Source organism: Solanum lycopersicum, chromosome 5 (genome assembly GCF_036512215.1).
Source record: "Solanum lycopersicum chromosome 5, SLM_r2.1".
Lineage (NCBI taxonomy): Eukaryota > Viridiplantae > Streptophyta > Magnoliopsida > Solanales > Solanaceae > Solanum > Solanum lycopersicum.
The window spans coordinates 65,307,008-65,319,627 of record NC_090804.1 but is presented as its reverse complement, the minus strand read 5'-3'; the positions used below and the strand labels follow the sequence as shown (position 1 = coordinate 65,319,627).

Here is a 12,620-nt window from a genome sequence, read left to right as displayed (position 1 = left end):
TATGTATACATTTCTTACAAAATAAAATCGATCAATCGTGTCTGTGTTTGATTCGTTGCTGTCATTTCGAGAGTTTGTTGAAATTATTGAAGTTTGAGGTGTACCGCTACTTCTTTAATGGTTAATTCATTTTATCCTGAGAAGAATTAATATGTAACCTCGAATACCTGGGGAGATTAAATTTCTTAAAAACACACAATTATTTCTCTGGACTCTCATATAGTTCTTTGTGTTTTTCTTTTCATCTTTTATTTTTCTCGAATATAAGAGCCAACAATTAATCCAAAACTCAAACTTAAAAGAAAAATGACCCAATCCAAACGTAAATAGATTAATTAAATATAAATTTTATTCTTTCTTAATTGTATATAAATATAGAGACAAAAAGGTTATTATTCGCTTCCTTCCCTGCATTTTTACCCGATCACTACTCTATATTAGAAGCACTTTTTTTTCCCATCATTTATCTTTAACATTAATAATTGATTTTTCAAATCAGTTTTCGAGATTTAAATTCATACATTTATGTGATATATTTCAAATTTTGAAAATTAAACAATTTCATTTTAATTGTGATTTCGAACATTAGACTTTTTAAGTGTTTTAAAAATTATAAGTCATAATAATTAACATTTCAAAATATTTTTAAATATGAAGAATATAATTGAAAAAAATAAATAAACCCACTATGTTCGTCGAAATCGACCATTTAAGAAAGGCACTAGAGGACTTAATGTTAAATTAGGGTATTTAGTGCCTATCTATGTCTTTTTATTTATATATTTAATAGAAATTAACTACGTACCCTATACAACTTAAGAAATTGGGAGATTATTTAATAGAAATTTTATGGAAATTAACTACTCTATTAAACTTAAGAAATCGGGCGATTATTTCATAGAAAAAATTATGGAAATTAACTGCTCTATATAAAACTTAAGAAACTGGGAGAAAATTCAAAGGATTTATACTATACACGATTATTTTAAACTTAGGGATATTATAAAATTGAAAAAATGTAATAATTATTTTTTAAAAAAGTAAAACTAATTTAGAGGATATATGTGTTTTGTGTTTTTCTTTTATCACTACAACAAAAACAAGTTTTAGCGATATTAAATATGGACAACTTTCACATATAGCAAACACAAAATTTAAATTCGTATATTATAGCAATGTTTGTATAATTGTGTCTCATAACAAATATATAAATGTATATTCACTATACATATACAACTTAAAGCTATGCTCATTTTGATATACATATATACAAAGAAGTAATTGTATGATTCGTTGGTTTCTCTTCAAATTTGTATACAATTGAATCGAATTGTATAAAACGAGAAAGAGATAAATTATATACAATTTGAATATGTTTAAAACGGAAAGAGAAAGGCGAAAGAGACTTGGGCAGGGAATAGAGCAGAAAATATACAATTGAATCAAATTGTATGAAACGAGAAAAAGAGAATTATAATTGAATTGTATAAAACGCGAAAGAGAGAACGACAAAAGAGACTTGGGCAGAGAAATAATTGTATTGTATAATTATAAGTGTATAGGACAGAAATATAGATATTTGCATGTGTATATATAATATAATTTTCTCTCGCTTTCTACAAACAAAAACACAATTTATACAATTATATTATACAAAGAGTGACAATTGCCGCTAAAAATACATATTTAACAGCAATTAAAAATTTATTATCACTAATGATCATTTTTGTTGAAGTACATACAAACAGGAATATTAAGAGTCTAGAGCTACAGAGGCAAAAAAAATTGAGTAGAATTTCCAAAATGTAACAAAAAATAAGAATCAAACCAAGAGAACAATATTTTGATGAAATATGGATGCGGTTAAATCGTATACAAGAAAACGCAGCCAGACATGAGCCTTACCAGGCAAGTTGACATGTGCCTTGTAAGACGCATGTCGGTGTGTGCCTTACGATTAAAAAAATGTTTAAAATAATATTCCTCCTCCGTTATTAATTTTATTAATGTTTTGTTGTTGTGTTTTCTTTTCTTTTCTATTTTCACTATTTAGATGTGCATAAAAATATAAGTGATGCAGTCAAGTCGCTATTTAAGCGTATTTTTCGAGCTCATTCGATTTTAAAATTATCAATGACATATTGATTATCGATAATTCATTAAAGAAAACCTCAAACTATTTATTAAAAATCAATAACATAATGATAAAAAGAATCAAAATTATTATCAATTAATCATTGAACCCATTCAATTTGAATCGATCATAAATCAATTTGTTACGCAAAATTCTTAAGTTGTAAGGCACATAGGCCCTCACACGTTACTTTAGGTTTTTAGTTTTTACTGCGTTGAGTTTAGATAAAATATTTTCATATTCATATTCATACTCTATACAATAATTCTATTATGAGTACTTTTTCTTTTTAAAAAGATCATATTTTAATAGTGAAAAGTAAAAGCAAAATAAATATTTTCAATATAATGGATAAGATCTGTGATCTTTTTATATTGGATTGATCAATATATATAAAGATATCATCAATTTAATATGTATATTTTATAAAATTTTACAAGCCTATATATGTGAATACATATATTTATTTTAAGTGTGTGTCACGAGAGATTGATTTATAATCTATTTAAATTTAATAATTTTAATATTTAACCGATAACAATTTTAATTTTTTTAACAACAAAGGCTCTCTCAAATATTTATAAAAAATATATGTTGAAGTTGAGGTTCGAATGGTCTATCTTAAAAAATAAACAGATCAATATATTCCAAATTTTAAAATAATCCTGGATAATATGAATCTTTTGAATTTTGTTGTCATTTTTATTCTCTTTTTAAATTTAAATAACGAGATTTTAAAAATTAAACAAAATGTCTTATTTAGAGCTCAAAATTTTTTCTACGGAGATTGCTCATTTGACCACCCTTAGCTAGATGTAGCTCCGCCCTTGTCTCAAGTCCTCTAGTACCTATCTTAGTTGGTCAATTTCAAGGTACTATCTTGATTTTTATAATGTTATCTTCTAGAAGTATATATTTATCGTGCGTTTATTTTTTAATTATATTCTTTACATTTTTAAAACGTCAATTTTTATATAGCAATTTTAGAATATAAACACTTAAAGATCTAATGCTCAAAATTAGAATTGAAATAACATTATTTGACTTTTGAAATTTGAAATTTAAAATATGTCATACAGAGTAAGATAGAGATTTTATTCTCTTAGTTCACTTTTATTTTTTCATTTTCAATTTTTTATATCTTTTTGAGAAATAAAGATTAACATGAATATTTTATCAAATACTTCATACTAAATGATGTATGATCTTAAATCTTAAAAGTCATCTGAAAAATAAATAATAAATGTTGAAAATAAAATATTAAAAAAAATAGACAGAGCAAAGAGTGACTTTTTTTCTCTATATAGACTACATTATGTTCCATTCATCTCCAACTTAAAATACAATATTTTTTCTAACATTTGCATACTTTGTTTCAAGTATGGCCTCTTCCAACGACAACAACAATGATGTTGAAACCGATTTCTTCCCATTCTATCGACTCTATAAAGACGGTCGAGTAGACCGTTTCTATGAACTTGCTGGTGTACACCAAGTTCCACCGTCTCTGGAAGATGTATTATCAAAAGACGTGAGCATCTCTGCTCACGTCTCTGCTAGACTCTACCTCCCAAAAAACACCGCACCCGATCAAAAACTCCCCGTCCTATTGTATTACCACGGCGGAGGATTTGTATTAGGATCTGCATTTTTCAAAACAGAGCATTGTTACCTGAACCATCTGGTTTTCGAATCAAATTGCATCGCGATTTCTGTAGATTACCGTCTTGCCCCTGAGCATGACATCCACACAATCTACCAGGACTGTTGGGATGCTATTCAGTGGGTCGCGTCACATTCTGTTTCTGATACAATTAACAGAGACCCATGGATAGAAAATCACAGTAATTTTAATCACGTGTTTGTAGGGGGTGATAGTGCTGGAGGCAATATAGTTTATAATATGATCATGAGAGCGGGGAGGGAAAAATTGATCGGAGATTTGAAAATTTTAGGTGCAATACTTGGATTTCCTCTTTTGCTAATACCATCGATTGAAAACTTCGATAAAGGTTTGGCTTACAAGATTTGGCATACCATTTGCCCGCTTTCTGAGGGGGAAATGATAATCCAATGGTTAATCCAGTCTCGACAAAGAGCCCTGACTTATCGATGTTAGGGTGCTCGAGACTTTTCGTGTGTACGGGAGAGAAAGACGAACTTATCCTAGCTGAAGTTGGGACGAAATTCGTCGAAGCTGTGAAGAAAAGCGGATGGAAAGGGGAAATTGAGTTGATTGAAGTTGAAGGTGAAGTTCATGCCTTTCAGTGTGAGAATCCTCAAGCTCCTAAATCTAAATATTTGATCAAACGTATCGCTTCTTTTATCCAACGCAAGTGATTCATGTCTTATTTATATTTCCGTAGTAAAAATAAGATCAACATATATTCTATATCTTCAGATTACTGTGTTGTTGTTGTTATGATGTACTATTCACATGATTTTTCTTTATCTTAAATTGACGATATGTAATGCCTACAGTAATTGTTGTGCGGAATGTCCAGTCAAACAACTAACCATGGGACTCAAAACTTAAGAGGGTAATATCTCTAGCTTCTATCAATTGCACAAAAACATTTATATGATTTTGTGGGTGTACTATTAACTATATCTCAATTTCTATCAATTTTTTAAAATATATATATATATATGTATACATATAACTTTTTTGAGAGTTACCGGGTGCACGTGCACCCTCATCGTATAGTGTAGGTCTGCCCCTGATAGCAAACTTGCTCTATGTAAAGGTCCCTGCCCTTGGAAAGATTGTGTCATTACAATGAGCTTATTTACCTATTAACAAAGGTGTATTCACAATTTGAAGTTTATGATTTCGAAATATAAATGAATCCGCTGATCATTTGAGTAAGTTTACATATCTGTGTGACTTATAAACGATTTTAAATATTTTATTTAATTTATTTTTTCACTACACCAAAAGAAGAAGTTGCATATATTGTATATTGTATTTTTTATTTTATTTTCTGTTATCATAATTCATTCAATTGTCACTAATATAGTCATAAAAATAGAGGAGAACAATTTGAATCCTAATTGGTGTAATTTGTCAAAGTTTCATCAATAGAGTAATTTTTTTTTCTAATTTAAAGTTTTAAATTCAAGCTCAAAATATAAATTATTTTAATTTGGGAAGGAGTGATTACATCCAATTATGATACTTTTTTACGTGAAATATATAATTTATTCAGATTCAAATATAAATAACGACAAAAAGGTGTAATCAAAACAAACTAATTAGTAAGTATTGGACATGATTTTTTTTCCCTTAGTGTAACCATATACTATAGTTTTTACACTTTTTTTTCACATAAATTGTACTCCCTCCGTTTAAAAAAGAATAATCTAGTTTAACTTGAAACGTAATTTAAGAAAAGAAATAAGACTTTTTAATTTTGTGATTATAAATTAAAGTTATGTCAAATGTACCAAAATGCAATATAATCTTGTGGTCTTAAACATGCCCTGTGGAAAGTTAAAATTAAAGTGTTATCATAAAAAAAAAAAGGGTCATTATATTTGAAACAAACTAAAAAGAAAATAGGAATATTCTTTTTTAAATAAGGAAGTATTTAAATAGAAGTAGGCATAAAAAGTGGCGCTTAATTATGAATTAGGATGCTTAAACTATGGTATGTAAAAATCACATTTAAAATATTGTCTTCTTATGATATTAATTAAACATCTTGTAATTTGATAACCCAACAGAAGTGTCTTTTTTACTAGACTATATTGTAAAAGTTTTACTAAAGATATAACATTGAAAAAAAAACATTTTGTTCCCTTATTTTTAGGATATTATTATCTCAGTTTGATAATAATTATTCACTATATTATTTTGAGACGCAGTTGATACTAATGTTTATTTGTGTGACAGTGGTCCTCATAAAGACTATTAGGATCCGTTTGGATGAGCTTAATAAAAGCAGCTTCAAAAAAGTACTTTTGAAAGTGCTGAAACTTATTTTTAAAATAAACAGTTATGCGTTTGGATAAAAGTGCTGAAGTTAAAAAAAAATTGTTGATGTGTTTGGCAAATAAGTGCTGATAAATAGCTTTTTAAATCAAAATGTCTGAAATATCCTTAAAAGTTGTTAACATAATAAAAGTTAATTAATTTATATTTTACAGCCATAAATAATTATATTTTGCTATCATTCATATATTTCTTTCTCATCACAAATTATTTATAAGAGGAATATAAACTTATTATAGATTTTAAAGATATATAATTTGAATAGATTAAAGAACGATTTAAGATTTTTTATTTTAGTTTCATCCATAGGTAATAATAATTGTCTATCATTCACATATTTCTTTATTATCACAAATTATTTATAAGAGAAATATAATTTTTTATTTAAGTTATATGTGCAACTTATTTTACATTTTATTAATATATAATTTGAACAGATCACCTGAAAGATTTAAGATTTATTTTATTTTCATTCATTAGTAATAGTAATTGTCTATCATCCACACGTGAAAAGGGAAATAGAAGAAAGAGATGTTAGGGTTATGTGGGTAATTTGGAGATTGTATAAAAATATTAAGGGCAAAAAGGTAAAAATGTGGTCAACTTAAAACAACTTATAAGCTGGAAAAAAAAAGCACTCATACCCAAGCTTTTAACTTTTGACTTAAAATAAGTTATTTTGAGTATTGACAAACAGCTAAATAAGTCAATTTGACCAGCTTTTATGTAACGACCTGCTAGATCGTTTTGAGAACTAGGACTAGTTTGACTCCTTTTGGAAAATTCAAGGGGGATAGTTTAACTATTGATAACTACAAGTACCTAGTTGATGAAACTTTATTTAATATAAGTAATATAGATAATAGATTAGTGGGGTTTCACGGTTAACAAACTCTTGTTCAGAAAATAAAAGGGGTGGAGGCAGAAACTTACTGTAAGCGAACGAGAGGAAAAACAATAAGAATTGCTCAGGTAAACGCAAGAAATTTTCATTCTTTCTCAGTTCTGCATATTAAAATAGGTTGTCAGAGGGCATTAGATTGTTGTTATTATTATATTCTTAGGTCGTTTATTAAGGGTGTTTTTTTTCATGGGTAAGATGTAGTGTATAGTGAGTTGAGAATTTATTTATTATCACGAATTGGGATTTCTAGGGACGTTAGTATGATTATTAGGTGATAGTCTAATAAAATCCTAATCGCTAGACGTATTGTGAAAATCTGGGAATTTGATCTGCAAATTCCCTCCCGTATAATTAACTGTTGCATAAGAATGATGGGAAGAATGTTGAGCCAATCATTGGGCAATGATTGCCAATGATTGGCATGTGACAAACAGGCCAAATTGTCACCTGTGCAGAATGACAAATTGGCACTGTTATGAAATTTTGGGAATTGCCAGTGATTCCCATCGATTGCCAACGATAATTTTTTTTATTTTATTTTTCTGTTTTTTTTTTATATAGATAATTAATTATTAGGTGTTATTTTATATGATTTAACATTGATTTTAGTCCATTTGGAGAGGTTAAGGTTAAGTTCTTGGCTTGAAATTTGACGAATTGGCATATAAATTATACCAAATTTGACGTTTGATTAGAGATATGAGTGAGTTTAGGATCTATGATATACCTATAATAATTTGAATGTCCACAAACTCGCTTACTTATGAATATTGCATCATTGGTAGATTGTGAGCATTCCAAAACTTAACGAAAAGGGAAGGAACTATCTTGAGGATTCGTGACACGAGCTCGACTCTTGAGGTATGTTAAGACTTTCAGACTTGTTGAAGGACGTTTTCCTAATTAAAGATTAAAAATGAAAATAGACAAAGGGGTAAGGGGGAAGGATGGTGGTCTCGTATCAATGGTGTGACGGGCATTGGTACGAGTACCGGTGTTATAAAAAAGAAAATTACTATTATAGAATGTGGATTGAAATTTGAGAATGCCAAAGCATATGGGCATTAGCTGATATATTATTGACTTGAATTCCTTGTGTGATTGTGTTTTATTTATTTCACCCGTATAGTTGTGATAATTGAGGTGGTTACGTATTATGCTCATATTGATTGATTGAGATGCATCATCATCCCCTCTATTGAAATAATATTGTGCACATGCATAGACATGAGACTGAGTATAAGTTGGGCACGTGGAGATCGTCCGTGCTGGGGATGGTGAGATGTTAAGATTGTAATTTGGGCACGTGGAGACCGTCCGTGCGAAAATTATTTGATATTATGATAGTGCGTTGAGATCGTCCGCACAGACACGTGGAGATCGTCCGTGTCGGTATATGGACCTCGCGAGTCCCCCATGGGTCATGAACTCTCGATGTATTTCCGAGGAGTATCATGTATATACGGTTGAGTGAGTACTGGGTATTCTGAGACATATCATTACATGGCATCATATTGCATTGCATTTCATCCCATCATTCATTCTTGATGACTATATGTTTCATTTGGTGTTTGGAAAATATTAAATGTTGATTTCCTTTATTAATGAAACTTAAATAGAGAGTGTAATACATATATATACTTGTATAATTTAAGAACTTATTTTCTTATATAAACTCCCGTCACTACTTCTTCGTTGTCGGTCAATGAGACATACTGGGTACACGTGGTTTCGTACTTATACTACGCTTGTTGCACTCTTTGTGGTGCAGATTCGATTCCGAGTAGGAGCACATCTCGTGAAGCAAATTGAGTCCGGCTTGAAGTTCTTGGAGTTGTGGTGAGCTGCTTGGCTGTTCCGTGGCCCACACCTCCCTCTATCTTTTACTTATTCTGTTATTCAGTATTCAGACAGGATATCCCTTATGTTAGATTTGTCTTTTAGTTTCAGACTTGCATCGTATTTTAGAAGCTCTTGTACTCATGACACCATTTCTTGGGTAGTATTTTTTTCAGTTTTCCGTATTCGTACTTATAAGAACTCAGTGTTGAAGATTTTGGAAAATGTTGTCTTTTCACTTCTTGTTAGTTAAGTTTGTTAAAATATGTTGGTTGGCTTACCTATTGACTGGGAATATAGGTGCTATCACGACTCGTGATTTTGGGTCGTGACATTTTAAGCTGAGCCAAACAGGCTCTTAATTTTTTGGAGTTTATAAAAATTGAGTAGTTTTTTGATTTATGTATGAACTATTATATATATATATATGACTAAAGTCATCTGCAGCCCCTTAAAGTTGTCCTCATAATTCACTTAAACACTTCAACTAGGACCAGTACCTATTGAACATCTGAACTGTTCAAAAAGTATACCTATTTAATACAAAATGTTGAGGTGGCCAAAAAAGTATTTTACACTTCCTCTGAGCGCGTGAAATTTTTTAAATAATATTTTATTTTTATTTTTTCCAAAAAGAACTTAATACTTTTGCTTCTTTGAGTGCCACTTGGCATTTAGATAATTTAATTTTAAAAAATAAATATTTAAAACTAATACTAATTCTTAAAAGAAAAAAACAAAAAGCCCCCACCCAACCCCTGTAACTCGTCTTCTCCACGAAGACCAGTGCATCCATTTTTTTCTTATTTTTTTCTATTCTGTTTCTTTTCGATATTTATTAAAAAATAAAAAATGAACATGCTAATTAAATTTGGAGGAAAGAAAGAATAAAGAACATTGGATTGAAAAAAATTAGTCGATGACCTCCATTTCGGTTATCTTCGAATAAATATTACCATTTAAATTAAAATGTAAACCCACTAAAATTATCAAACATAATATTAGATTGATTCAATAAAATTAATTTAGCTCCTCTCAATTTCTTTTTTTTATTGATCTCAAGATTGACTGAGTGTCTTTCTTTGTCACTCTTATATCAGTCTCTTTGAATATATCTCACGTATTAAGAATAAAAAATAATTATGTATTCAATTAACAAAGAAATTGAATTTGTCCTTTGAGAAAGAAATCTTGCTAAGAAGAAGATGAGAAGAAAGGGGATGGGGTAGGGTTGGGCTTCTTATTTATTTTATTTTATACAAAAAATAGACGGAAAATTTATTTGAAATAATTTTCATTCTTTTTAATATAAATTTATTTTTCTACAATTATTGGGTCTATCGCCACATGTTATTTTTTAATTAGTCACTTTGCCACATCACAGCAAGTGCATTATATACACTTTATTTTTTTTACTTATTGTCGAAAAACGTCTAATAGAAACAAGTTTTGAATAAATAAAAGTGTTCAATAGGTACTGATCCTAGTTGAGGTGTCTAAGTAAATTATGAGGACAACTTTAAGGGGCCGCATCCACCGAATATTGAAACCGACGGACAAAGTTGTCGAGTAATGGAGTACTTTTCCAGGTAGGTTTTGACTTAAGCCTATATATATATATATATATATATATAAAAGATGGATATGACTCGTTCATTTATCACATGGACTGTTTGCTACTATACCACATATTAAACACTTTATAGCTTCTAACAATTTATCTACACCACAGAACACTACCAATAAAATATTCACACTATTACATATGTTTATCGAAAGATATTTAATTTAAGATATGAAAGATAGAATATATGTAAATTTTATTTCTATCTCATAGAGATAGATAGATTTGTTTCTCGAGGAAACTCGTTACGAGTGCAAATAATAATAATTTGTAAAAACAAATGTTAATCACGTTGGATGAAAGAAACTATACGTTTGATCAAATCTTTGGATTTTTCAGCTTGAGGATTTTCACAGTGAAAGCAATGACCTTCACCTTCAACTATAATCGATTCAATTTCGCCTTCCCATCCGCTTTTCTTCACAGCTTCGGCGAATTTTATCGCAACTTCTCCAGGGACAAGTTCGTCTTTCTCTCCCGTACACACAAAAAGTCTCGAGCATCCTAGCTTAGATAAGCTAGGACACTTCTTTGAGACTGGATTAACCATTGGACTATCATTTCCCCGCTCAGAGAGCGGGCAAATCATATTCCAAAGCTTGTAAGCCATTCCTTTGTCATAGTTTTCAATCGATGGTATCATCAAATAAGGAAATCCAAGTATTGCACCTAAAATTTTCACATCTCCGATCAATTTTTCTCTGCCCGCTCTCATGATCATATTATAAACTATATTGCCTCCAGCACTGTCACCCCCTACAAACAGTCGGTTAAAATTACTGTGATTTTCTATCCATGGTTCTTTGTTAATTGTATCAGAAACAGAATGTGACGCAACCCACTGAAGTGCATCCCAACAATCCTGGTAGATTGTGTGGATGTCATGCTCAGGGGCAAGACGGTAATCTACAGAAATCGCGATGCAATTCGATTCGGAAACCAGATGGTTGAGATAACAATGCTCTGTTTTGAAAAATGCGGATCCTAATACAAGTCCTCCGCCGTGGTAATACACTAGGACGGGGAGTTTTTGATTGGGTGCGGTGTTTTTTGGGAGGTAGAGTCTAGCGGAGACGTGAGCAGAGATGCTCACGTCTTTTGATGATACACCAGTCGCTGGATCTTCCAGCGACGGTGGAACTTGGTGTACACCACCAAGTTCGTAGAAACGTTCTACTCGACCGTCTTTGTAGAGTCGATAGTATGGGAAGAAATCAGTGACAATGTCGTTGTTGTTGTCGGAATCTGCCATGGTTGAAAACAGAGTGCAAATATTAGAAAAAACAGAGTATGGATATGTTGTGTTTTCGGTTGGAAATGGATGGAAAAAAGTCTAATTTATTTATAGAAGAAAAAGAAAACTACTCACTAACTTTTTGTCAAAGTACTCGCTAACTTTTTGAATCCGTTTATTTTTACTTGTGTTGCGTTAAAAAAAAATAAAAATTCGATCAAATATAATTATGTTAATCTTCATCCAAAATTACACATGAATTAGTACGAGTATAGAGATGAAATACTCTTGTTAAATTTTCTCAATCTAACAGTAGTTATTTTTGTACTATTTAAAATATCCAACAGTAATTGTTCACTTTATGAAATTAAAATATATTTTTACACTTATTCTCCTATTTTATATTTATCATTAATTATAATTATTTACTCATTTCCCATCCATATTTTTAAGACATTATATTTATTATAAAAGAGTACTTTTCATTTTTCAATTTATATGACACGTTTCTATTTTTTTTAGAATCTAATTTAGGGAAAATTCACAAGTAACCCCTCGACCTATGTCCGAAATCTCAGAGACACACTTATACTATACTAAGGTCTTATTATCCCCTGAATTTATTTTATTAGTAATTTTCTACCCCTTTTTGACCTACGTGGCACTAGTTTGAAAAAAAAATTAAATAGCGTTGGGCCCACAAGATAATGACACATAGACCGAAAAAGGATAGAAAATTATGAATAAAATAAGTTCAGAGGGTAATAGGACCTTAGTATAGTATAAGTGTGTCTCTAAGATTTCTGGTATAAGTTGAGGGGTACTTATACATTATCCAATAATTTATTTTGTTAGTGATTTCGAGCATGAAATTTTTAAGTGTTTTAAAAA

The 12,620-nt window shown here is 30.1% G+C and overlaps 1 protein-coding gene and 1 pseudogene across 2 annotated transcripts; one reads left to right on the top strand and one right to left on the bottom strand.

Moving 5' to 3' along the window:
- The first annotated feature begins 3,515 nt into the window (after nt 1-3,515).
- On the top strand, nt 3,516-4,473 carry ASH2 (acylsugar acylhydrolase 2; annotated as a pseudogene). Its single transcript, NR_144630.1, is given in 1 exon segment — nt 3,516-4,473. The product of NR_144630.1 is annotated as an acylsugar acylhydrolase 2 (transcript).
- Nucleotides 4,474-10,778: 6,305 nt separating this feature from the next.
- ASH1 (acylsugar acylhydrolase 1) lies at nt 10,779-11,747 on the bottom strand. Its single transcript, NM_001329407.1, is given in 1 exon segment — nt 10,779-11,747. A coding segment is annotated over 1 exon segment (969 nt).
- Nucleotides 11,748-12,620: the final 873 nt, after the last annotated feature.